Here is a 26,206-nt window from a genome sequence, read left to right on the forward strand (position 1 = left end):
CTAGTCATCCATGAGCTCTGCCAGCTCAGCCTCCTCCTCGGCAGTCAGCATGCCGTCGCCTTTCTGCTCCTCCTTTTGAGGCTCGGCGGCCTTCTGGATCTTGACAACAACTTCGTCAAGCTCGGTCTTGGCGAGAGGCCAAGTACGAATGGTGCCGTCGATTCCAACACTGCAGACTTTACGAGGAGTTCCCTCCGAGTCCCGCAGCATGACCAGGTCGGTAATCTCTTCATAATGGCCGACCAGTGCACAGTACAGCTTGCCAGATGAGCGATCCCAGACCTTGACGTCCTCATCACGGCCGGCTGTGATGACCCACTGGTCTGTCACAAGGACGGCACGCACGTAATCTCCGTGAGCAAAAGAGTCGTCTGCGACAAAGTTCCTGGAACGAGCAAGGCATTTTGCTGTTCCATCGGCGCTAGCAGTCCACAGGTCGGCATCTTCGTTGGCATCGTCATAAACGAGCCGGTATACACTGGTCTCGTGCTCTTGAATGGTGAGTCTCTCGGCGTCAGGGCGACCGGGAAACGATTCGGGCAATTGTTCGTAGCTGTCCAGGGTGATCTTCCAGCGCCGGATGTTGGGGTCACTGCTCGCACTGGCAAATACGGCTGACCCGTGGCTACTGAGAACAGGGTCAACGGCAAGATGCTGGACGGCGAGCATTGTCGTCGTGGGGTCTTGCAGGGTGTGCAGCCGTCGGCCTGTGTCGACGTCCCAGACGAGGATCTTCTTGTCGGCACCTCCACTGATGAGGAGATGTTTGCCTCCGACAGTGACACATGTTACAGCCTTGACAAAGTCGGTATGGCCGCTGAATTTGCGGCCAGGCTTCGAGGTCTCGATGTCCCAGGACCAGATATCCTTGTCCCATGAACCAGCAAACACAGTCCTGCCACCCTGGCCTCCTGTTGCGAGACAGGTTACAGGGGCTCTAGGGCCACGGTATATGGTTTTCGTCTCAGAGGTCTAGATGCGTTAGCGAGAGATCGTTTAAGTGATGTTTGCTTCCAGACTCTGTACCTCAAGGTTGATGCGGCGGACAAAGCCAGCAGACTCAGCGATGAAGACTGAAGTGAGAGGAGAGGCAGGGTCTGAAACGGCGGCAAGGATCTTAGACTTCATAGAAATAGGGTCGCCATTCTTGTTCCCCGACTTGGCAGCCTTTCGCTGACGCTGGGCGTGCGAGGCACTGTATGTTGGATGAGCTTGGGATCGTTCAGGTTGAAGATGGTTGCGTACCTACTCTGTCTCGAAGAAGTGATCGGGGTCTGCGGACTGCATTTTCGTGAACCTTGAGCTTCCCCTTGCGATATATGATGTTTTTATATGAGCTGAATGAATATTATGTTCCTTGGATGTATCTCACGATATATCTCGGGTCTTGACTTGGGCGGTGATGATTTCGAGGTCTTAGTAACCACACGTTAACTTTTTGTGGGGCCTCCCTCCTTCTCGTTGCTTCCCCTGTAACGGGTAACGAATCGCGGGGTCCTTCCGCGACTTTAATTGCGACGCGCTCAGACGCGTCTCCCCAAGAAATGCAAGAAATGTCCCACACCAACCATCGTCGCCCCTTGACTTGAGCTTCGACTTCCATGCTCCTCAGATCAGATCGTCATCATCGAAAAACATCACGACGACGACGATGGATTCAACAATCGCCCCCAAACCTCGGCCTCGGCCCGCCCATACTCAGGGAATCACTCGATGCGCGTATACCCCTGATGGTAGTCGTCTCGTCACCGTCGGCTCCAACAATACCATCCGCCTTTACAAGACGGGCTCGGATGGAGAACCCGTCAATGTCGACGATTGTCCAGAACAGAACTTGGCTGTCGCCGTTGGCGATACTTTCTTCGTCGTCGGTTCAGAAGATGGTACCGTCAGTCTATACTCGCTCGACACGGGCTCCTACGAGCGCTTCCTCGTCCGCACTTCGATGCCCATCCGCGACGTCGCCTTGACTCCTGACCATCAATGGTGCGCCGTTGCGAGCGACGAGTTGACCGTCAAGATTGTGAACACAAAGGACATTACTCAGGTCAAACACCTACGCGAGCATGGTCGGGCTGTGCGGCACGTTAGCTTCGATCCTCACGGACGGTTGATCGCGCTGTCGGGTACGGATGGCATCATCTACGTCTACTCTCTTACGGCTGAGGAGCCTGAGCTGATTCGAAAGGTGGACGGTATCATTGCTTCGCTGGATGGGGATAGCGAGGCTTCCACACAGGTCGCCTGGCATCCGGACGGTCGGGCGTTGGCTGTGCCAACCCCGGTGAAGGATATCCAGATCATCTCCAAGAACGACTGGGAGAAGCAACGAACATTCGCCAATGGACATTTGGCCGATATCACAGCGCTCGCATGGTCGCCTAATGGCTCTATGCTGGCGTCGGCGAGCAAGGATGGAAAGCTGTTGATCTGGGAGACCAAGACACAAGGTGTGATTGCACGATACGACTACTCCAATGTCATTGACCTTGCGTGGCATCCGACCAAGAACCTCATCTCGTTTACGACGACAGATGGCGAGGTTTATATCTACCCTGACTTCCTGACAGACCAGTTTTCGCCTCTACTCAAGCTGGATACACAACCCGCACCCTTCATCCACGATCCCCTGGCCGAGATCTCTGCAAACCGACGCCCCCCTCCTCCCAATGGTCACAAGCACCAGGGGCTCCCTTCACGGCCTCGGCGAGACTCTCTGGGGAGCCTTGACTCATTCCTTGATGGCCCAGATGGATACGATGACGACTTTGTGGTCGACGACGATGGTGCTGGATACACTGCCGGAGTCGGTCACAAGCGAGGCCGAGACGACGATGAAGCCTTTGGCCTCTCAAATAAGCGTCGACATATGCTGGAGCCTCAATATCACGAGGCTTTCCAGCCAGGTGCAACTCCATGGCGAGGCAACCGCAAGTATCTCTGCCTCAACCTCATCGGCTTTGTCTGGACAGTCGATCAAGACTCGCACCATACCGTCACGGTTGAGTTCTACGACCACGAATTCCATCGAGACTTTCACTTTACCGACACATTCCTCTATGACAAGGCGTGCCTTACTGAACACGGCACCCTCTTCTCCTGTCCACCCAAGGATGACGCCCCTGCGACCATCTTCTACCGTCCCCACGAGACATGGACTCAACGCTCTGACTGGCGCACTGAACTGCCCCAAGGTGAGGCTGTGACAGCAATGTCCTTGAGCGAGTCCTTCATCACCGTCACTACAAGCGCCAACTATGTGCGCGTCTTCACTCTCTTCGGTATGCCGTATCGCGTATACCGACCGAAGAGCACGCCCATGGTGACGTGTGCCAGCTGGAGAGACTATGTCTTGACTATGGGCAACGGCCCCATGGGTGCGGATGGAAACACTCGCCTCTTGTACACAATCGAGAATGTCAAGCGGGACGAAATCTGTCAGAACGAAGATACAGTGGCTCTACCTGAGGGTGCGACACTCAAGAGTGTCTTCTTTTCGGACAATGGTGTAGGTTTTTTCATTCATATCTGTCATTTTACGAAGACAACTAACTAGTTACCAGGATCCCTGTATCTACGATTCAACTGGAACTCTCCTCACACTGCTACACTGGAGACAGCCCTCGAGAGCATGCTGGGTTCCTCTTCTCGACACCAAGCTCCTCGCTCGACTGGCATCTGGCCGCAAGAACGAGACATATTTCCCTATTGCTGTGGCAGACAACAAGTTTCACTGTATCATCCTCAAGGGCGGCGACCAATACCCCTACTTCCCCCGTCCCCTCCTGTCTGAGTTTGACTTTTCCATCCCCATCGCCTCGGCACCCAAGGCCCCCAAGCGCCAGAGCCGTGGAGGTGATGAGGATCTCACGATGGGCGATGACGATGCGGAGAAGAACAAGGATGGTGAAGATGATGACGACTCGTCAGAGACCCGTAAGCTTGAGCAGCAGTTCATGCTCCACGGCGTCCAGGCCGCTCAGCTTCGTGACCTTGTGGAATCCACATCTGGCAGCCACACGCAGCGCTCGCAACTCTCGCGGCTTGAGCTTGAGATTGACAAGACGCTGCTGCAGCTCCTGGCGGTTGAATGCCGTGAGGGCGAGGATAGGGGTATGCGTGCCCTTGAGATGGTCCAGCTGATGCGTGACCGCACCGGCCGCATGATGGAGGCCGCTGGCAAGGTCGCCGAGCGGTATGGAAGGACCATCCTTGGCGAGAAGATTAGGGAGTTGGGGGAGAAGAGGGTTGGTGGGTTTGACGATGATGATTTCTAAGAGTTGAAGTTCATGGATGGGATAATATGTTATAGCATAGGAGGAGTGTGGGATCCTCGACCATTTGTATGATGATTATACGGCAATAATGAATACTGAAGGCATATAAACTCGCTGGTCTATGGCCGTGTTCAGAACTAGGAGCTTTGGTTTGGTGTCATGATACGTTTCCCTCGTCATCTGTAAAATTCGAGTTGGCATCCATGCTATTCCCAATTTTCTGAGCAACAGTTTCTTGCTATTGGATGAACTTTCAGTTCGCAACGGACACGGCCCTTTCCGTAGGCCGTAGGTATTCAATCATCGATCTCGTCATGAGCAAGAAGAAGACAACCAACACATTACCACAGCCCATACCACTGTAGTTCAGTTAGCACCCATACCCGCGGCAAGAGGAATTAATTCCTTCGTAGATAACTCGGTCAATGTCGGATCTTCATTTTCAGCCATACAGATATACCGAAGGGACATGTCAGATCATGCTTCAGGGTAGCTAGCCCGGTGATGAGATCTGATGTTGAGAACACCCTTGGTCCTGTTGAACTTGTAGTACTGGTGCGCTTAAGCTCCGATTATCGTAGTATTCTGATGTCGTTGGACGTCATGAAGCTGAAAGCCATCCCAGGGTTTCTGACTCGTATGTTGTTGTGTGGCTGAACACCCTTTCTCACCAACACCGCATGCACCCTGAGTTGAGCAACCTGCAGAAGCAGGTAACTCGCTTGGACACTTGTCCAGAAATAGCCCCCCCGGCATTTACTTCTTAGCAGCGAGAAGCATTCCCGATGTATACAAATTTGCCACTCGGCCTTGGCTCTTGACTTGTTGACCCCCAACATCACCACAGCCATCCAAGTATCAACCACATGTCCACCAACCAAGACCGTTTATTCAGTCCGGCCGGCCGGCACCAACACACACAACAACAATGTAGTTGCTCGACACCGCTTCTTTAACATCAGCCACCAGACAATAAGCCGACATCGGGTTTGTGTGTGTTCACCCCAAAGATCGGTCCCCTTAGTCCATCAACACCACGTTGCTTGGCGGAGTGGCCGCCATGCATCTACCACGAGGCCGTTACAGTTCAACGTCCCTGACCGTACCCACGATGTGCAACTGACGAATGCCACGCTCGGACAACTGCCGTTGACACAACCATCACCTGCAAGAGTTGTGTATACGTACACGAAACTCTTGTCCAAGTCTGGCTGAAGACAGGGATCAAGTTCAATCCTTGTACCAAAAGTGACAACACTCGGCCGGGCCGACAGGGGCGAAAGAACAAGATAAGAAGAAGAAAAAAAAAAGGGATTTGGCACTTGTCAAACCCTTCCCTTCCCACCCCCAACCAATCTATAGAGTAACATCGTCCGCGTGGGAGAGTCCGAGGATGATTTTCAGGGCCCCCGGAGAGATCAACATTGTCCTCGGACATTGCAGCGGATACCACGGCCGAAAATAAAATAAAAAACTGCCGAGGATTCAAAAGATACAGGCTAATTTGCCCAGAAAGGTAGTCCATCTTTTTTGGTCATGGACGCGAAAGCCGAACATCCGGCCGTCAAAATGTGAGATATCAAAAGTCGTCGGCCGAAGGCGTGCGTGCTACAGTGCCGATGGCGAGGCCCCAGATCGGAGGACGAGCCAAATCGGTCGCAAGCTCTATCCGTAACTTAACGCGGCGTGGCTCAGGTACCTGGGCCGTGGCAGGATGCATGTGCCGCAACCAAGTACCGCCCCGGGACAACCGATAGCAGGTAACTCGAGGGTTCTCGAACGCTTCGACGGGCTGATCTAGACAACCACAGAGCCTGTTAGCGCTCACGCACCACCAGCTGTCATGCATGCTCCTTTCCCTTTCCCACGAGGCCGTGCCATGGCCTCGGAATTGGGCTTGGGAGGCCATCTCATGCATCCCTGTTTCAGGCCCTCACCCTTTCATGATGGGATGGGATGGCCTGGTCAAATCATCATGAGGCCGCACAGGCATACACCGGTTTCGAGTACGACACCGTTGTGCGTATGTTCTCGGAAACCGGCCACTAGAAGAAGCCAAAGAGGACAACAAAGAAGCAATATATCCTCCTGCGTAGCGCGTTAAGCGTTGTCTTGAGTTGAGACCAAGCCAAGGGGGAAACCGATGCGCTAGTCGAAACCCGACACGTTGGGATCTCGCATCGAGACGCGGGACGATCTGATGTGGCGGTGCAAGCTTGGGGAAAAAGTATCTTCCCTTCTCGTCGACTTGCTTTTTTTTATCTCGAGGCGAGGGATGCAATCAGCAGGGGGGATCAGGGCTGAAACATGGGTTGTCGTGTGAGATCAGCAATTCAGGAGTCACTGAGCACGCCTCGAGTAACTTCGGTATCACATGCCTTGTTCCATGCAGGAACAACCTGTCCAACGAACCAGTACACGATATGATGAGCTGTACAACTTAAAACGGTGCCTGGATGGTAGATCTCGACTCATGTCTCTTAGCTAGCTGTATCAAGGGAGTGTTGCGAGCGAGCGAGCGAACGAGTCGAGTTGCAGTTAAGCCTGCATCATAGTTTAGCCTGAGCTGAGAAAATCAGTACTGATTGTCCTCACCGAAACGTCTCTGCTTCTTGGCTGAACCAATGGAGAAACTGAAAAGGGACACCCATAGGGCTCAATATTGAGTTCAGTCGCCAGTCAGACCAGAAATCCAAAAGGAGAAATTCTCCTGCTTACCGCGTTCCTCTGCCTCTGCCCAAGGGGCATGTAACCCAGTGTAGTTTGAGAGCAACGTCGGCCCGAGGCCTTGGCACCCTCTTCTGTCTGTTGGTCTCTCCCTAGTCGCTGTTGGTTGAAAGTTTGTGGCGGCTGGCGTCAAATCTTAACTTGGGAAAAACCCTCGTTGCAGCGAATGATTTGCCAGCCACATTGACCTGGGGTTCGGAGATGGGGCATCTTCAGGTGTCGTGGAGTGTCGTGTCGTGGTGCCTGGCTTGGCCATCCATCGAGGCCTTTGCCAAAGGCTTGCATTCGGGGATTCAACACGTGTTGCTTTTTTGCTTTGCTCGGGAGAGAGCGTGTTGATCGGGTTGCTGATTTCGTGTTGGGCCACGCTACTACATCATGTATGTATGCATCAAGGACAGGGGCCGTTGCTGAACCCAACTCTGAGGCCAATCCACGAATCCAACAACGTGGTTCGGGAGCATCTCAACTCTACCTCCCTAGTCTATGCCGGGGAGGCGCTCTGGTTGGCTGGCTGCGGAAATGCATCTCATTCCCAATTGACACAACTCCCATGTCCGTGGAGCCGGGGATGCCTTCAGCAGACATGGATGCACTGTATCCGTACTCCGTAGAGATGGGTGAGTAGAATGATGATCCGGTCCTCTTCTCGTACTGATAACACGTTGTCGGCTTTGAGCGATAGGAGATCTGAGCTGAGCTGTGAAGATCCATGGCGCTGCGTACGTTAAGAAACCCCCTAAGAGAAGGGCCGAGGAATGGCATCGTAGCTAGGAGGAGCCGGTGCTGGTCTATCATAGACGACTTCGACCGGTTCATGAGATCTTCCACACAATTGCCGGCTGCGGTTAACGTCCCGTCTGTCCGCCTGCCCGTCAAGGCTGAGCCGTCGTCATGATGGAGTTGCCGTCTCTTGTCTCTCTCGCTGACGCCGGGGCTAACCGTGCACATGGAGAACCGGGCACCCGGGGCCGCTGGGTACTGTAAACCCGTGGGTCTGCCACGGGTTTACCTTTGAAACCTTGCTGCGACCTGAGCTGATTGCAGTCTTTAGGTTAGAACGAGTCATCATCATGGCTCCTCGGGCGTCAGCCCCGTCACATAGCCTCTCATGCTGGTCGACAACATTGCCATGTGTTGGTTGGGGAAAGCAGATGCTGGCTGGGTTGGCACGGAAGAGGACCCGTCGACGACACCCGTCCTCGGTGGGCATCCGGTGGAACGCGGGCGTCTTGGCATGACACCAGGCTCCGTCCTGTTGAACCATCAAAGCCTCGATCGTTCCTATTGAAGTAAAGAAGTCGATCAAGCCCGAACTCCTCGGAGACTTGATACCGGGAAACTTGGGACTCCCTTCTTACCAAGGCCCTTGAAACACGGAGACTCATGTAATCTCAATCTCAAGAGTACAATGGCAGATAGTCAAACTCACCTGCGCAAGCCCGGCCTCGACAAATTCTCAGAAGCAAAACAAGCCCGCCGTGTGGACCAACAGTTGGCACCAAGGACATTTGAGGCCCCCTCCAAGGGTGTTCAGGTTAAAGCCGTCCAGAGCTAGGGTCCCACGCTGTGGCGAACGGTAGGTCTCTGAAGCCGTTGACATGTGCGTCGTCGCAAGTTGAGGGTGCTTTGATGCTCTTGGGGTTCCCGCTTGGATCCCCTCCCCTGCCTCAGGTTCATCTCGTAGTATTAGCCTCAACTAGGGGAAGCTGCCGGAGCTGCAGCCACAGGGCCAGTCGTCACGGCGAGCGGGACGCCATTGACAAGGAGGGAAAAATGAGATCCACGACCACCGTCAAAGTGGCTGGCGGATCGCCATGACCACGGCAAGCCACCTGCAGGCCGAATTCTGTCTCTTGGGACCGGCATTTGAGTCTTGCTTGGCTCGATATCCACTTGGCCGTTCTTGTGCTGCTGCGAATACGACGTAAGTGGATTGGGGGCACGAGACTGCTTGGACTGGTCGACTCTTGGTCGCAGAGTGCTCCGTAGGTAGTCAAGACGCTCCTCTGTGGGACAACAAAACCCGGGGTCTGGTTGTGTTGTTGACAGCTTCAGAAACAAAGCCAGGCTCTATGAAACGATTGACTCGGTTGAGATTAGTTAGAGGAACTTTAGGTGGAAGGTACGACGGGAAGAGCACGGGGCACGGAACACGGGACACGGAGCGCGAGCCGGAGCACGGGCAGGAAGGAGCACGGGGCACGGAGCAGCCCTGTGTCGTGGGCTTTTTGGGGGCACAGGCGTACCTGCCCAGCTAGGAAAGCACTGACTGCTCCGTAGGGCAGGTACTGAGATTAGAGTGCGTCTTGCGTCTTCCCCCTCACCTGCCCTGCCACGGGGCCGAAGAAAACTGGAAGGAGCGAAAAAGTGAGGCTGTCCCCGTGATCGTCGCTCAGGAGAGCTGTGTCCCTGCGTCAAATCGCTGCACACCTTAATTGTGAGGGTCGCTCAACATGCACAACGTTGAGCGGCACGAACCCCTTTCATTTGCTCAAAAAATCATCAAGACAAACCCTCTCGCTGCGATTTGCGGAAAGGACCCGGCTAGCACCACCAGCTCGACAAGGGTCGGGAGCCAGGGTCACTGGGCAGGGATGATCGGTCGCCCAGCCCAGGGTTTTTGGGGGGTGCGTGGAGGTCGATTCAGATCCATCCGCCCATCCGCGCAGGTGCTAAAGCACCATCTTGTCGATTCACCATCTTGCGATCCTTGAGCCCCCAGGCTTTTCTTGCCAGGCGAGTACTGTATGTAATTATCTATCCCAGGTGCTGCAACCTCATGTTGCAACAGCGGGCGGAGCCTTGACAAGGCCGCCGCGGCCGGGAGCTGGAGGGTCCGAGCCAAGGCTTACACTCTTACTTTTGGGTTGCGGTCTGGTGTACACAATCTTTTATGCTTGTGGTATGTTGTCCGTTGGCTGTCTACCTATCATTTGCAGACTTTGATGTGCCGTGATGTTCTGTGCTGATTCTAGCGCCTAGGTACCGTCATGTCATCCCTGACAACCATGATGAAGAGACTTTCACCATCAGCGGAAATCCTTTTCCCGCAGCAGTGATTCGCCCTAGGACCCGATAAATATGCAGCGACGTTGGACGTTCTTTCGACACTTGCTACAACAGGGAAAAATTATCAATTTCTAGTGAGACTACTGTACCGGGCCCCAGCCACGCCTAGGACATTTCTACAATGGATGACCACCACGCCCACCACACCTGAGCACAAAGTGGTCTAGGCCGCCATTGCCTGCTGGAGGTGTCTTCTTGATCCTTCCATGGGACCCCCTCGGGAGACATCGAGGCTGGACGCCACGCATTGCAGTTTTGCCTCCCGGCGCTTCTAGAGGGCCGACGGGCCACACAGTGAAAGCATGTAGTGCAGCGCGATGCACTACACTACCAAGAAGGAATGCCGAGCCTTCTGGTGTTTTTCCGCAGAAAGAGTTTTTCTTTTCCACTTCTGTGGTTGTTCGAGCGTCTTCTCCGACGGGATGCCTTTTCCAGATCTGACCTAGGACGCCACCAGATTCGAGGTACTGAATTGTAACGATGGATGCTATGCTCTCTCGGCACGGAGCCGGGCGTGTGTATGCGTTCCACAAGTCATGTCGACTGTGCCATGGATGTACTGTGCTTGCTGTGAGGGCGACGACGATTAGTCCCTATAGCCCGGGCACTGGAATTCCATTCCAACCATCGAGCCATGATGGAATCATGCCACTGTCTGAGGCTTCGATCCAGAAGCAATGCCCCGCTGTATTGTCTTGGAGAGAGTGGCTACTGGCTACCGACCGACCGACGAGTCTGTCGGGTCTTTGGATGTGTGTCTGTGTCTGCAGAGGAACAGAAGTTCGATGAAGCCGTGCATCTCTGGGCGTGGGATGGCGGGCGTGTGCGAGTGAGCAAGGGCGTGGGCGTGGACGTAAGGCGTGGAGGGCATCTCTAATGTGGGTTGTGGATGCGGGTGCTAGAGGGCTGTCGGTGCTTTGCTTGCTTGCTTTCTTGCTTGCTTGCTTGGATGGACGCTTGCTGGCCCGGAGGCTTGCAAAATAGTGGGTGTGGGTGGACTCTCGACTTGGAACTGGAGGCTCCTCGATTGGATCCCATGCTCCCATCTCCCCCATCTCCATGCCCCCATCCCCAACCCTGATCCTGTCGATATCGCCTTTGGTTGCCTTTTGTTTCCGTGCAGCTCCAGGCGAGGAGAAAAGTCCTGCTTTTTCATGGCTCTGACCAACAAGCGGTCTTGATTTTCCTTCTCCTCCCCTTCTCTTCTCTTCCATTACCCCTCTACCTAATCGAAGAAGGCATTCTCCGTTTTTGACTCTGTTCACCCTATCCCGTCGATTGTATTTCCAGTCTCTTGGGTCTTGAGACGTCTCTCTCTGTCTGCTGGGAGCCGGCCGGTGTCTCTCTTCCCCTCCCCCAAGCTTTCTTCTGGGCCGCTTCTGTCCGCCACAAACTGCTCGACATTCCCGACGACTGTCTCATCGTCTACACTCCGTTACCGTCATTGGATTGCACACTGTCTGGCTTGTCGGTGCAAGTCTCACTCTTCCCTCTTGATTCTCAGCCCTCTTTTTACCGCCACTCGCCAATCTTCACCGGCTCTCGAAAAGCTGGTTCCCCGCCTGTTCCCGTCTTTTCCAGCGAACCTGACCACCAGCGATCCTTCCGCTGCAAGGGCTTCTTTCTCTCCCGTGTCTTCACACCCCGAAAAGCCAAAAGCCTCTTTTCCAAGCCTCGTTGGACCTCGACCGGCTTCACCGAGCCTGTCACTAGGACAGAACTGCTACGGCCTGTCTCTCCGTTCCTTGTTTCTCGCTGTTTCCGTCATTGTCGCCGCCATCGCGCTCTCTGGCGTTCTTCGCTTAAGGCGCCGAGAATCGCACTGCACTGTGCCGTGGTCTTTTGGACAAGTCCTCTGGCCCGAACCATCGTGTGCCGCTAAGACTAAGTCAGCGACAATCTCGCCTCCTCTCCCCGCCTTCTAGAAGGACGACAGCCCTGAAGGCCCCCTATGCGAGGCTGATCACAACACCACCCGAGCCAGGGTGCCCGCCTAACCTAACCTTAGCGACCGACCTGACCTCCCTGAGCTTGTGCTTGTGCTTGTGCTCGCTCGAGTTGCTTGCTTGCTTGCCCGCCGGCGCCAGTGGAGTGCTCCAGTCCAGCTTGTGCCAGCCCGCCCGCGCCAGCGCCAGCCAAGCTCTGAACGAGGTGCTCCGTCTGTCGACTGCGAATCGCGCCCGCCGTCTCTCTACCTGCCTCTCTCTCCGTCATCCTCCCGCAACGGCCAGCTCCCTCTTCTCCTGTCGCTTCACCCCCCCGCGACAACTGCGCCTGCGCAATCCCTCCACGTCGCCGGCAATCGGTCGTCCGGCTTCTAGACGATACATCATCATCCCACCTGCGTCTGCGCCCAGGGAATGAGGTAAGTGTCCATCATACAGTACGCGCCTATCCATCCATCTATCGATCGCATCTTTCCTCCTCCACCTTTTCCAACCGGCTCCGATCCCGACTCCGCTCTCCCACCCAACGTCGCCGTCGTCCGTCGCCTGTCAACCCGGCGTCCCATCGGCTCTGGTCCACCGTCTTGCATCTGCGTGCGATTCTGTCTGCCGGCCTTTCTCTCCCTATCCCGTGTCGCCGTCGTCGTCTCAAAGTTTAGCCGCTGCACGCCCGCTTCCCACACCCCCATCGGCTTCGAGCCCACCCTCCTACATCTACTACGTCCTTCATCTTCCCCGTTTCCTCCCGCCCTCCCCGTCCGTCTCTCTTACACCATCCGTTCGCTTCCTCGACGTCGCCGCCGCTGGCTCTGTCTTGTCGTCGTCGTCGTCGCCCCTGCAACTGGCCCATCCCATCGACTGACCTTCATCATGGCTACAGCGCACATGGCCGTCAGAACTGAGACCTTCCCGCGTTCGACCTCCATCTCCCACGGCGAGTCAATGGGCGCTCGCGTTATTCCCATACCTACTCCCACGATCAAGATGTCTCCCCCGAGCACCGGCGATCCCATGGAGATAACCTCTCCGGCGCCGTCATCCAACGCCAACCAGAACTCCGACTCGGATGCCAATGGCAAATCCAACGACCGACCCAAGAACTCTCCCGCTCCAGAATCGAATAACGCCTCCAATAACAATTCCAACAGTATGCCTGCGCCTCCGCCGGCTGCCGCTGCCGTGCACCAGCCCAAGATCGTGCAGACAGCCTTCATCCACAAGCTCTATAAGTGAGACCGCGCTCTCCCTGGGTTGCTGCTGTGCAACTTGCTAACTGTGCGCCAGCATGTTGGAGGACCCAAATATTCAGCATTTGATATCATGGTCTGCAAGCGCAGAGAGCTTCGTCATGTCGCCCTCTGCCGACTTTTCGAAAGTCCTATCGTACGTCGAGACACGGCCGCTGAGCCAGATTGCTGTTCGTGACGCTGACTGTGCCTCAGACAATATTTTAAACACACCAACATTTCGTCGTTCGTACGACAGCTGAATATGTACGGTTTCCATAAAGGTAAGTGCAGAAGTCAGCTTTTACCGTGCTTAGACCCATCTAACCGTCATGCAGAGCGGGACGTATTTCACACTGGAAACCCGGACACAACGCTCTGGGAATTCAAGCATGGCAATGGAAATTTTAAGCGAGGCGATCTTGTTGGCCTCCGTGAGATCAAGCGACGAGCGAGTCGACACGCCCTGGTTCATCGAGAGAGCAACTACAGCAAAGCACCACCCTCACAACCAGGCACACCAGCAGAGCCTGTTCCTCTTCCGCAAGACGGCCCTGACGCGCGAATGCTCAACATTGAGCATTCTCTTTACGACCTGAGCGCTCGCCTACAGAGAAGCGAGGAGGCAGCACACTACATGCATATCAAGAACCAGGCCGCCATGGAGACAGTGAACCGACTCCTCCACTTCAACCAAGAGCTATCGAGGGCCATGCTCTCCATTGTCCCTGCTGACAGTCCCGTTTCCCGTGATGGTTTGTACCCAGTGCACATTGTGTTTTTCAACTCGACTAACTTTGGCAGTGATCGCATTGCAGGGCGAAATCCAAAGACAGGCTGATATGCTCAGAACGATTGACGAGCCTCCCCAGGAGCCCCCCTATGTTGGTCGACAGCAGTACTTTGCGGCCGTGGAGAATGCCCCAGTATCTCCCAGACAGCTCGCCCAGGACGATCAGAGACGAGGCCCCAACCTGACGGTTCCCCAAGCGCGCGGCCAGAATTTTTATCGACCACCTGTTCCCTCCAACCTGTCAGTCAGCACTCGAAGGCCATATGGATCGATCAGCGGAAGCAGCACTACTCAGTCGTCCCCCCTGCGGACAGTACCACCTCCTCCGCCTCCGGCTCCCCATCCTCTCTCGAATGTCGAGACCGCGCCCGGTCCCGGTAGTCTCGCACGTCGACATACCGCTGCCGATATCCGCGCCCATGGCTGGCAGCCGACACCGTCACCCTTTGGCTCCGCCGCTCCGGCGTCCAACTGGCCACCCTCCCCCAGCCGTGTGGCTCCCGAAGACCAGCGCATCAGGGATTCGCTATCAACCTATTCTCTCCAGACGGCGTCGCAGCCCCATTCTCACTCTCGACCGACAACACCCCCTGGTCCATTCGCAAACGGCGGTAGTGCCGGAGCAGATACGTTCGGAAGCTGGTCGTGGAACTCGGCTGGTCGCGAGAATAAGAACCTCGCCATCAAGGACCACTCAGCTCCGCCGACCAGGAGGGGGAGCATGGCGCACATCCTGAACCCGAGCGACACAGCCGAGAGGTCAGATGAGGATGAAGATCCTCGAGGCGATGACGACAGGAAGCGAAAACGAATGCAGTAGATTGCTGCCTGCGCAGGATTGAAGTTTCTCAGAGCTTCACCAGATTGTTTTGCAAATTCTCACGTGTGCCAGGATTATACACAACTTTTATTTTTCGCCTGAACGCGTATTCATATCTATCTATCTATACACATACCTTGGATTCGGAGCTCTTTTTCTGGGATACATCGTCCACGGTTTGGACACATTGGGGATCTCGAGGGCGAGAGGTGCCTGCTTTGGAGTACAGGAAACTGGATGGGCTAGAGGATTGGTCTGGGGAGGCTTTCTCGATTACCAGTGCGAAGCATGACAGCAGCAGCAACAGCAGCAACAACAACCGCAGCGGCGGCAGCAGCCCATGGGCAGGCGCTTTTGTTTTTCTCCCATGGAGTTCTTGCACCCCCGTCTTCACGAGGAGTGTGTTTATTGTTGTAGGCTTGGGAAAGATGGCGGGTGCATTCATATTGGGAGAGTGAGTGGTGTGTTGGTGGGAGGCATGGAGGGATGACGGGCATGGCGGTTGGATGCCTCTGAAGGAAAGGGCCTATATCATTATCATTCATGGAATTTCATCATGACATGGAAGGGGAGTCGAATGCCTTTGTTGTTTTCTCTTTTGCATCTTTTATTGGATATGATGCTGCATGAGGGCGGGCGTGAGATTGGCGTGGAGTTGGGCTGGCCACTTGCTCCGAGGGAGAGTTTTGCTTGCTTTACGCTCCGTATAGACTGTGTGTTGTCACAATACTATTGCGTATTTCTAGGGCCATCTCTGTGGTTCAACGAATATGTGTTTAATGATGGGTATCTTGGTTACTATGTGTGTATGCCTACTTCTCTTCCCCGTTCTTGACCTTTTGCTTCTTCTTGTTCTTGTTCTTCTTCTTGCGCTTCTTGTTTGCACCTTCATCGCTTGGTGTCACTGCTTGCGCCTCATCCTTGACCTCGTTGTCTTTCATACTGACGTCACCATCGACCTCGACAATCTTCTCAACTATTACCGTAGATTCACCTTCTTTCTCAGGCTCTTGTTCAGGTTCAGGTTCAACCTCTCTCCGCGGCCTCTTCCTCTTTCCCAGCGCACTCCTCCCAACATCATCCTCACTCTCACTCTCCTCCACCTTTCCCTTCTTGACGACCTTGCCATCCCTACCCAACCTCCCCCTCAACATCCTCTCCTCCTTCGTATTCCCAATTTTCTGCGCATCCTTCTTATCCGGGACGTATCCTACGCCTTCATTCGGTCGTGAGCCGCGCACGAGATCGTCGTCGTTGTCGTTTTCTGGTATAGCGCGGCGCTTGGTTGTGGGAGCAGTTGGCTTGCTGAGGTTCATGGTCTTTAGGACGGAGGATTGGGAGGCGAGGAGGAGGGATATGCGGTTTGATAGGGCGGCGCGGTTTGCGGCTAGGGGGAGGGGAGGTGCTGGGTCGGGAGCCATTGTTTTGTGTTTGGTGGACGGAAATGTAGTTTTGAGTACGCTGAGAGAAGCTCAAGATTATCGGTGGCTTTTAATTGGGCTGTATGAGAGGGCGAAATGGAGCGACGGCGCCTCAATTGAGCTTGGGAATGTCTCGCTGTCGCAAGTTGGTAATGGTGATGTTGATTTTTGGTGGAGATGTTTTTGCGACGACGGAAGAATTTCACATGCAAGAGAGCGGGTGCTTATCTTATCAACCACTTGCTGGGTAAGGTGACACATGGATGGGGCTCAAAGGATGCATGGGTTCAAGTGAGCAACACCAATAAAATAGAGACATGATTGATCGATTTACCAAGTATATACCAAGGAATACATTATAATTAAGAAGAAATCTAGCGCGCGTGGTTTGGTCTATCTCATGCGCCATCTTGTAGTCATAACTCATAAACGTGAAAAGACAGCAACGCTGCCATGCTGTGCTGTGCTGTGCTGTGCTGTGCTCCATCTCCTTTTTCCGCTTTTTGCACAATAAATCAAGTCGTTAATAACTGCCCGTCGTGTCTCTTAGAGTGAGAACGTATGGCAGGTCTGTAGAGTCGCGTCGCGTAGCCAGGCGGATCACCGAACCTGAGCTATTAGACGACTTGGATCGGAGGCTCGAGGTTGATGGTTGGCTCAGGGGGTAGTGACGCCGACTCATAGCAAGGCTGTTGCTGCTGGATTTTCGAGATATGGGTCCTGGCCCTGAGATTCCGCTCCTCATGCTGTTGGGGGCGGTGCGATAGACATTCCAAGTATTCGTGGATGGCTGTCGTCTGGCTCGTCGGGTTGAGCTGCTAATGCTTGCCACCTCCGAAATAGTCAAGTTGCTGCGAGGGGTGCCAGGATCTGAAGCCATATCGTCACCGCCGGCACTAGACGGAGATGAAGTGTCCTCATCCTCCTCCTCTTGGCCGCCGTCGAGAATATCCGGGTCAAAAGGCTCCATCCCGCGCAGGATCTCGGCAAAGAGGTGCATGAGCTCCTTAAACTGAGCATTGGAGATGGGTCTGGTAGAGAAGCGTGCGTATTCGTAGTGTGTGAGAAATTTGGTAGTGTTTGCGTCCATCTCGAGTACCCCGAGCTCCGCAAGATGCACCATGTAGTCGCGTAAGCTCATGTTGGCTGTTCGCTGTAAGAGCGCAACTGCATCTGCATCGAGCAAGGGTGGGTTCGCCTGAGATGTCGGGTCGGGAGGAGCCAAAGTCAGCGCCTTGCCTTCGATGAGATTGGGGAGCTCCGAGAAGACGGTCGAGTATTCCAGATTTGGCAAGTCGGGCGCGTTTGGTGATGCCCAGCCATAGTGCTCAATATCTCCCCAGACAGGTCGTCGACGAGGAATCGTAACCACCAGCTCCTCTGCAGGTCCTGAAGGTCCATCAAATCCCAACTTCACCCTCGTCTCGACAGTCTCGTCGTCGGGGATGTCGTCGGTTTGAAGTCGGGGTCGAGATTCAAATGCGATTGAAGCGCTGCGGCCGAGACCCAGGTGAACCACTTTGTAAACGGCGGAGCGAAGATCGCCCTTTTCTATCGGAACCCATCCCTTCGGTATTGAGTCTAACTCGGTCTTATTGATGTAGAGGCGGGTGAAGAAGACAAAGGTGACGACGAGGATGGTGAAGACGTATGCGGCGATCAGGATCCAGATGTTGTAGAGTTGGCGATTCCTGAAGGAGCGCTGGATAGCATCGACGGGAGTAGCTATCAGCAGGCCGAGGAGTATGACATAGAGAAGAAAGTAGAGGGTGCGATATATGATGGAGGCCACAAGGCGTCGGTGAGACTGGGGAGACGCCATGGTCCATGAGGCGAGGAAACAGTAGAGTCGACGAGGGGGACCCTATGACAGGGAAAATGACTCCAAGAAGTGAAGAGGTAAAGGAGAGGACATGGCTAATGTGATTGAGAGGCCATGAAGCGGAGAGCGGTGTCACGGCCGGTGGCTTAACGTGGAGGCTGGGTGAATCGCATGTCGACGCGCGGGCGGAAAGGCGGATTAAAGTCGTCCAATGTCAAGAGGTTGGGGGGATTTTAGTAGATGCCAATTTTGGCAGGACCCTGGAATACAGTGTTGCTAACCGAAATAACGGTGCACGTGCACGGCCTACCCCATCCTTTCATCCCAGGCATGGGCACGTGCACACTTCATCAACTACAGCATGAATGTGAATCAATGCTCTTGATCAATTACAATGACTTCAGTCTTTCTTACAATGTTACAATGGTATCATGATACATTATGCCTGTCTCGCCCTGCCATGCATGCCCTGCCCTTCTCTTATTTGTTTGTACATTCATTTTCTATCACCGAATCTCAGCCATCTCGTCCTTCTTTGCCGCCGCCTCCTTGGCTAGTCGTACATCAGACAATGCCAACCTCAGGTCGTTGCTGTAAGGCTCAAACTTGGCCACCACCTCTCCCAGTCCCGTCTTGAGAGCATTCAACACCTTGTCCACCTCGGGACTCTCCCTCTTGCTCTTGATGTCCGTCCAGTGGATGGGGAACGAGAGTCGGAAGTCTTCGAGCTTCTTGATCACCGAAGTCAGCGTTCGGATGATGCTTCGGACATCTCTGTGAACGTTTCCGAACTGATCCTCCGCCAAGCTGTGCACTGAGAGTTGGCAGAGCACGTGGATAGCGTTGATGCATAGCGTAGGTTCCGCATAGGGTGTGCCAAGAACCGCAGCAGCAAACTGAGTCCGGAAGTCAATCTTGAACAAGGCAGCGATAGCATCCACCTCCATCAATTTGAGCACCCGCTGCTCAAAGTTACCCTTGATGTGCTCTGGAGCAATGAGCTCCTGCTGCTCCTTGGTCAAGACACGATCCTTTGCCTCCTTCCACGTCTTCTTTGCAATCGGGCTCAGCTTCGAGGCGGGAGAAGAGCCTGGCGACTGGGCGATTTGGCTTAATCGTTTCTCGACTTCAGTCCGTACTGCGCTCGGGGCAGGCTTGTTGTTGAAGATGGGGTCGTCCTTGAGGGGAGCGGATACGCGCTGCTTGGGCTTCGCAGCTGGCTTGGCGGGAGGCGCCGCGGGAGCCTTTCCGTACTCGTCGATACGTGTCTCGATAGACTTGACAACCTCCATGCAGATTGCGTAGACCTGCGACCACATGGATCCATCCTGGCGGTCAATGTCCTCGTAGATGGCCTTTCGGCGGGCCTCAAATCCCCCAGCAATGTAGGCGAGCTCCCACATGGCAAATGCCTAGTTCATGTTAGATGCGTTATTGGAACCGTAATCACTCAACTCACCTTGATAGACAGCTTCTTGCTCTTGAGTCCATTCAGGAGACTTCCATTGGGATCCTTGGACTCGGACGTGAGAGGGTTGCCATTCTTTAGCGGTTCCTTTACCATGAATGTCGAGAAAGCAAAGTTTCCGGTGTGCCAGATGAAATGGATGAGAGACCCGGTCTGCAGACAGCGACCCAGAAGGAAGAGGTCGCTGGGCCAAGTGGGAGGCAGCATGTTCGTCTTGGGCAGGTTGTAGAAGATGCGCAAGAACATGAGCGCCCAGCCCCAAGCAAACGATCGGAGTACGGAATAGTAGAGGAAGAATGCCACGGGTAGCGCGCTCAATGCGCCCGCAAACGAGTCGGCGAAGATGCGTGGTATCTCCTGGATGACCACCTTCAACGAGTCGGATGGGCGTTCGCCATTGCTCTTCGATAAGCCCAGCACCAGTCCATCGGTATCCTTTCTGTAGTGATTAAAAGTCTGCGTGATGGCGCACGATGCCAGATAGGCCATTAAGAATAGCGGCTTCTCGTTGAGTCTCGCGCGGTCTCCGCTGAAATATGTGATCCACGATAGGTTCGCGCTGGCGGGGACAGCCCAGAGGAAGACATTGCAGAAAAGCAAGCTCGAGAAGCCATACCAAAAGAGGGTCTCGTATGTCTCAAGTCGAAGGAGGGTGGTGCGCAGAGTCTGGAAGCCGGAACCGGTGGTTCGCAGACCAACGTGGTAGTTGGCGATTCGGAGGACGAGGATCGCGAGGCCACACGTGAAAAGAAAGGCGGTTCGTACACCTACAGGTCCAAGAGGGAACCAGCCCCAGAGATCTGCAATCAGTCCATTAGCGAGACGCAGAAAGAAGCTCAAGAGCTCAACTCACAAGAGCTCCAGCTGTCCAACAACAGAGCCTGGATATAGGACACAACAAGCAGAACAGTCGCCGTCGAAGAGAATCGTCTGTGCAGGGCGGGCTGGAGGAAATCCTTGTAAGGCGCTTTTCTAACCGTGGTGGCCGCCATCTTCGCAGCGCATCGCCGGGGGCAGAGAAAGAGCTCGGGAGGATGTTTTGCGAGGTTGTCGAAGATGCTTGAGTTGCGCTACCTGGAATAAGCCCAAGTAAATAAAAATATCCAGGCCAGCAACGGGCGCCAGGTCCAGGTCCAGGTCCATGCTGCCATTATCGTCACGTGAAGATAGCGAGGCAGGTCCAGCCCCGCTCTGGTTGGTTGGATGATCCGCCTGCCCAATTACGTATGTTGCAGCTGGAACAGAGCCACCCTCGGCAAGGCAGCAGGTGACTTGATTTGACGAAGCAACGGAAACGGCGAACTGTTTGCGCATTCAGAATCTCGTCTTTTTTTATCTTTAAATCGATCCATTCCTTCAAACGCGAAATCGGGACCGTCAGAATTCACAGCCATGTCGTTTGATCTCGAGTCCGGCCGGGGCGGCGGCTACACCGACGACCCAGCCTTCAAGGAACTTCAATACAATCTCAAGAGCAAGTTGCAGTCGCTTCTCAACAGCAACAGAAAGCTCGCCAACGATGTCAACGTTCTGGGCACCAAGAAGGATACTCCGCGCCTGCGGGAGAGGGTTCACAACAGCATGGAGAAGACGAGGGAGATGTGCCGCGAGATTGGCGAGGGCGTCAAGCGACTTCAGACCTGGGATGACCTGACAGTGCGTATCGCAAACCGACCTTTGTGTGGTCGCATGCTAACCTCCTACCAGAAGCAACAAAAGTACGAGCAGACAAAGGTCTCGAGCGATTTCCAGGCCGCCCTCCAAGAGTTCCAGGGCCTGCAGCGACGAGCCCTCGAGAAGGAGCGCGCATCCGTCACCGCCGCCCGCGCCGCGCAAGAGGCCGAGCCCGGCCAAGCCGGTGCGCCGTCCGATACCCAGCTGGAGCAGCTACAGCAACAGCAGCAGATTTCGCAACTTGCGCAGCAGGACGAGGTCGACTTCCAGGAGGCCCTTATCATTGAGCGCGAGGAGGAGATCCGCAATATCGAACAGGGTGTCGGCGACTTGAATGTGCTCTTCCGACAGGTCGCGCAGATCGTCAACGAGCAGGGCGAGCAGCTTGGATCCATTGCGGATAACGTGGAGAATATCCGCGACGATACGCGACAGGCTGACGTCGAGAACCGACAAGCCGCGCGTTATCAGAAGGCAGCTCGCAACAAGAGCTGCTGCCTGCTGCTGATCCTGGCAGTTATCATGACGATTGTTATTCTGGCCATTGTCCTTGACTAGATATTAGAGCTCAGCGTGCGATTATTATGGGTGGCTCTTTTTATCTTGACGGCGTCTATCGGAGTTTTCTGGGGATACACAAGCTTTAAGAGTATAGTACATGTTTGTAGGTACAGAAGAGGGATTAATCAAGATGCTTTTTTGTGCTTCAACTGAGTAATCAAGAAGGTGGTTGTTTTGGACCCCTTAGAAACGGTAAACTTGCTTGCTTGGGCATCTCAGATTTGAACTTGGGCTCCTTTCTGGGGACCAGACGATTCAGGATTATCTCGTTGATGCCTGTGAGGGCAAACGAGGAACCCCAGTAGAGGAAGATGGCGCTCGGTAGATCCGCAAAGAGGAGCGGAAAGGTTGGCATCAGAAGCAACATCCTGCCCAGAAGCTTCTGTATTCTTGGCGTGGTGTCGACCTTTTTGTTGTCCGGCAGGTTTATGGTCAACAGAGATTGCAGCTGCTCTTTAGACATCTTGCCCCAAGTGTTCCATACCAAGATGCCCGAGCAAATGATGGGGAGCCCAAAGTAGGGATCCATGCTGCTGAGGTCGTTGAACCAGAGACAGCCCCCGTTGACCAATGACTCGTCAAACATGCTGCTTGCAGCACCTACACCTGCAGTCACCGAGTCCGGACTGCCCAACCCGACCGAGTTGCTGATCCAGCCTACCGGCGCACCGCACTTCCGCCGTAGTGCCTCGGAGATGGTGAGAAAGGGGATGATGCTGATCATTGGTGCCATGGCCTTCCAGCGTTGGGTGCCCCAGTTCTTGTAGATTCTGCGCCGCGATTTTTCAATCAGGCCTGCGGTGCGGACGCGCTGGATGGGTTCAGCAACGTGCTTCTGCTCTTGCCTGACAGTCTTGGCATGACGAGCCGCCCAGGCCATGATCAAAGGTTGCAGTTCGGCCCTCTTCTGCCGGAGGCGGGCCGTGTAGAGTTGCAGAGGGAAACGAAGTGTGGCGTTGACGCCGATGGCCAACAGTGGAATGGCGACATACCACGGCACGCCGGCGTTGACGTGGACCCAGCTGAAGGCATCAGCAGTCATGCGAATGGTGTCGCCAACCGTGGACGCAAGGTGAAAGCTCCTGCGGCTGGCGCATGGTGTTGAGGCAGGCCGTCGGGCGGTACTGATTGGGAGAAAGGGTCTGGCGTGAGGTGATAGGACATGCGCTGTCCGTCTAAAGAGCGACATTTTCAACCATTACCGCGTGGTGGCGAAAGCAATTGAGTCTCTGGGCGCAGGATTGGAGCCGTTTCTTGGTGAATGAGATGTTGCATGAGATGAGGCTTGACCTTTGGAGGTTGCAAGAGGTTGTGGCGCACAGCCAATCAGAGTGAGCCTGGCCATTAGACAGTATATAAAACTGGGGCTCGAGAGTTGAAGTCTTTCTGTGCCAGCTAAACTCGTCTTGATCACATTTCTGCAAAAGATTTGTTACATATGATAAATTTGATTGTGCAGAGGTAACTGCCAGCTTGGATGTTAGGGTTTTGTCGAAAATCCTGGGCTTGGTTTGAGTTTGAAACTGATCGAAGTGCCCCGAACCTGGACTGTCCTCCAGTAATACTAATACATGCCTGGGGTTTGCCTGTACTTTTAAGAGGGTTGAGGCGATAGGTGCCTATTTATGAGGAAACCTAGGTACCTAAAACAATTTACCTCTTGTGACTTTCGGACCCTTGTTGCTATAGTTGAGTTGTGAAGCATCTACCTAGGTAGATAGGAGACACGACTGAGACAGGAGGAGCTTGAGTTGTACTAAGAGGTTATCTGGTTGTAGCACTCATGGGACTTGGACCTCAAGTCTGCCGCATAGATGTTGCGCACAGGCACGATTACCGTAGTATGGCGGCCAGTGAGAGAGCCTGCCTCTGAACTCAAAAAGGTCAAGTGTGATGAGACGTGATCCCTTCTAAGTCCCGGATCACACCCTGCGCTTTGAAGGAGTTTCGACGAGCGAGCGACCGGTCATCATCACATTGTGTATGAGGGAACAGACACTGGTCTACTCCCGCTGCATTGTGATGTTGTGAATTATGAGAGGAGAACTACTACACTTATGATCAGTGCCATTCATCACTTGAGATATATTTGTAAACTCGCATGACTTGAGAACCAACCCTTCAACGTCGCATCGCCATCCTATCCGATCTTCCTTTTTACCCCATGGTCAACGGCGAACACTGACACCTGGCGTTCCCACACCGCTAGACTCCGCCCGTGGTCGGATCCAGCGACCAGGGTCAGGAGCCTCATAGCGGGGGTTGCCCATCTTCAGCGCGCAGGACCCCTGTAGCTCGTCCAGCTGCAGCGGGCAAGCTACCTGGAGCTAGGCTAGAGCTTCCCCCCACCACGGGGGTTATTATTTTTGGTGCGACGTCACCCCATCCGTTCCCCTTTGTCGTGGCTTCTTCATGGTGCTTCCTTGTCAACGTCTCCAGCCTCGCACTCTCGATACTTTACGATATCATCGATACCCATAACCGAAAAACTCGACAACTGCTGCGAAACATCGACTATCCCGAATGTCCGACGACTCGTTTGCGGCGCCCGCGGACAGCCCGCCTATTCCATCGCCCCCCGATAGCTCCAACGAGAAGATGTCGGTTGTTTCGGGGTGGGTGACCTTGTTCCTCTTGATCGCCATACCTTTGCTTGGCAATGCACTACGAAACTTCCTCGGATGGACACTACGGAAGCGAACAGAGGGTCGTCGTGCCCACCTCCTGGCGCTCATGACGGAGGAGGACAAGGCAGCCCGTGCGAACGATCCCCAAGGCAGCTCCGAAACGAAGCTCGTATTCGACGTCGACGATGACCTCAAGATCACACTGGACAAGCAGAAGGATTGGGACGGTGTTGTTGGCTTCTTCCATCCTTTCTGGTAGGTTAATATCTGGGGGGAATATCCGGGCTTGGCTAATGCTGCGCAAGCAATGCCGGAGGCGGCGGGGAGCGAGTCCTATGGGCTGCTATTCGAGCGACGCAAGATCGATGGCCAAACGCAAAGTGTGTCGTCTACACTGGTGATCACGACGTTACAAAGGATGCTATTCTGTCTCGGGTCAAGGTGAGCCAGCCCTCGACCTCGGGTGAGACGTGCTTACACGGTGACAGCACAGGTTCAACATTGAGCTTCATGCTCCTACCATCACTTTCCTCTACCTTTCCAAGAGAGACTGGGTGCTCGCCTCTTCGTGGCCGCACTTCACTCTCCTGGGCCAGTCCATTGGCTCCATCATCCTTGCCTGGGACGCCTTCTCGCTGCTTGTCCCTGACGTTTTTGTCGACACCATGGGCTACGCATTTGCCCTTGGCCTTTGCAAGTTCCTCTTCCCCAAGGTTCCTACGGGAGCGTACGTGCACTATCCAACAATCTCGACCGATATGCTCGAGTCTCTGGACCCCAATTCGGCCGTGGGAACTCAAGGCGTCAACGCTGGTAAAGGTGTTGGAGCGCAGGGTGTTGCGAAAAAGACTTACTGGCAGCTGTTTGCCGTGCTCTACTCATGGGTTGGCTCGACTGTGGACATCGTAATGACCAATTCGACGTGGACTCAGGGGCACATTCAGAGTCTATGGGGCCCATACCGCACAGGAAAGAGCAAGAAGGATCCAATCGTGGTGGTCTACCCCCCTACCGCTGTGCGAGAGATGGAACAAGAGGTCGAGGTTTCAGAGGAGAGTGAGAAGCGACGAGAAAAGGCCATCGTATACCTGGCACAATTCCGACCCGAGAAGAACCATCAACTCATTATGCAGTCCTTTGCCACATTCCTCAAGAGAAAGAGCGAAGCCTCCAAGGGTGCGCGTCTAATCCTCATTGGAAGTGTACGAGATGACCACGACTCGAAGCGTGTGTACCAGCTGCGCCTCCTTGCCAACGAGCTGGGAATCAAGAACAGCGTCGAGTTCCACCTTGACGCCTCGTGGTCGGAGATCCTCGAGTGGCTGCGGAAGGCCTACATTGGCGTTAACGGCATGTGGAACGAACACTTTGGTATTGGTGTCGTCGAGTATCAGGCTGCTGGGCTTATTTCTGTCGTTCACGATAGTGCTGGGCCCAAGTTTGATATCGTCGTGCCAATCGACGGCGAGCCAACTGGTAAGCAGCTCGACCTTCATATCGTGTTGGATTGACCACTAACTTTCGCAGGCTTCCACGCTACGACAGAAGAGGAGTTTGCGGATGGTTACGAAAAGGCCCTGTCGCTGCCTGATCCATTGGCAGTCCGCCTCAGGGCACGCGAGTCGGCAAAGAGGTTTACTGAGGAAGAGTTTGCCAAGAAGTGGACGGTTCAGATGGCACGCTTGGTAACGCTTGCGAGGTAGAGCGTGAGGCGAAAGTAAAGTTGCATGATAGACCAAAGGATACCCCCTTTTTACAAACAGTTCACTACT

General features: G+C 54.4%; 9 protein-coding genes across 9 annotated transcripts; 4 read left to right on the top strand and 5 right to left on the bottom strand.

The window, feature by feature from the left end:
• NCS54_00653800 (Hypothetical protein) lies at positions 1–1,287 on the bottom strand (the record flags this gene model as incomplete). Its single annotated transcript, XM_053151991.1, has 3 exons — positions 1–972; positions 1,027–1,195; positions 1,250–1,287. The coding sequence occupies 3 exons, from the start codon at positions 1,285–1,287 to the stop codon at positions 1–3; spliced, it is 1,179 nt and encodes a 392-aa protein (XP_053007966.1).
• A 292-nt stretch (positions 1,288–1,579) lies between these two features.
• On the top strand, positions 1,580–4,277 carry NCS54_00653900 (Mcl1-mid domain-containing protein; the record flags this gene model as incomplete). The annotated part of the gene is made up of 2 exons (XM_053151992.1): positions 1,580–3,508; positions 3,564–4,277. The coding sequence occupies exons 1-2, from the start codon at positions 1,652–1,654 to the stop codon at positions 4,275–4,277; spliced, it is 2,571 nt and encodes an 856-aa protein (XP_053007967.1). The 5' UTR covers positions 1,580–1,651.
• An 8,615-nt stretch (positions 4,278–12,892) lies between these two features.
• Positions 12,893–14,861, top strand: NCS54_00654000 (Hypothetical protein; the record flags this gene model as incomplete). Its single annotated transcript, XM_053151993.1, has 5 exons — positions 12,893–13,251; positions 13,307–13,405; positions 13,465–13,532; positions 13,587–14,003; positions 14,053–14,861. The coding sequence occupies 5 exons, from the start codon at positions 12,893–12,895 to the stop codon at positions 14,859–14,861; spliced, it is 1,752 nt and encodes a 583-aa protein (XP_053007968.1).
• An 812-nt stretch (positions 14,862–15,673) lies between these two features.
• On the bottom strand, positions 15,674–16,282 carry NCS54_00654100 (Hypothetical protein; the record flags this gene model as incomplete). Its single annotated transcript, XM_053151994.1, has 1 exon — positions 15,674–16,282. The coding sequence occupies one exon, from the start codon at positions 16,280–16,282 to the stop codon at positions 15,674–15,676; it is 609 nt and encodes a 202-aa protein (XP_053007969.1).
• A 523-nt stretch (positions 16,283–16,805) lies between these two features.
• Positions 16,806–18,104, bottom strand: NCS54_00654200 (Defect at low temperature protein 1; the record flags this gene model as incomplete). The annotated part of the gene is made up of 1 exon (XM_053151995.1): positions 16,806–18,104. One exon carries the CDS (start codon positions 18,102–18,104, stop codon positions 16,806–16,808), a length of 1,299 nt encoding a protein of 432 aa, XP_053007970.1.
• A 506-nt stretch (positions 18,105–18,610) lies between these two features.
• Positions 18,611–20,639, bottom strand: NCS54_00654300 (Hypothetical protein; the record flags this gene model as incomplete). Its single annotated transcript, XM_053151996.1, has 3 exons — positions 20,426–20,639; positions 19,564–20,372; positions 18,611–19,516 (listed from the first exon to the last, which is right to left on the bottom strand). The coding sequence occupies exons 1-3, from the start codon at positions 20,562–20,564 to the stop codon at positions 18,611–18,613; spliced, it is 1,854 nt and encodes a 617-aa protein (XP_053007971.1). The 5' UTR covers positions 20,565–20,639.
• Positions 20,640–20,964: 325 nt separating this feature from the next.
• Positions 20,965–21,804, top strand: NCS54_00654400 (T-SNARE coiled-coil-like proteiny domain-containing protein; the record flags this gene model as incomplete). The annotated part of the gene is made up of 2 exons (XM_053151997.1): positions 20,965–21,228; positions 21,280–21,804. The coding sequence occupies 2 exons, from the start codon at positions 20,965–20,967 to the stop codon at positions 21,802–21,804; spliced, it is 789 nt and encodes a 262-aa protein (XP_053007972.1).
• Positions 21,805–21,964: 160 nt separating this feature from the next.
• On the bottom strand, positions 21,965–22,996 carry NCS54_00654500 (Hypothetical protein; the record flags this gene model as incomplete). Its single annotated transcript, XM_053151998.1, has 1 exon — positions 21,965–22,996. One exon carries the CDS (start codon positions 22,994–22,996, stop codon positions 21,965–21,967), a length of 1,032 nt encoding a protein of 343 aa, XP_053007973.1.
• A 1,334-nt stretch (positions 22,997–24,330) lies between these two features.
• Positions 24,331–26,137, top strand: NCS54_00654600 (GDP-Man:Man(3)GlcNAc(2)-PP-Dol alpha-1,2-mannosyltransferase; the record flags this gene model as incomplete). Its single annotated transcript, XM_053151999.1, has 4 exons — positions 24,331–24,689; positions 24,740–24,875; positions 24,923–25,910; positions 25,962–26,137. The coding sequence occupies 4 exons, from the start codon at positions 24,331–24,333 to the stop codon at positions 26,135–26,137; spliced, it is 1,659 nt and encodes a 552-aa protein (XP_053007974.1).
• Positions 26,138–26,206: the final 69 nt, after the last annotated feature.

This window comes from Fusarium falciforme, chromosome 5, assembly GCF_026873545.1.
Source record: "Fusarium falciforme chromosome 5, complete sequence".
NCBI lineage: Eukaryota > Fungi > Ascomycota > Sordariomycetes > Hypocreales > Nectriaceae > Fusarium > Fusarium falciforme.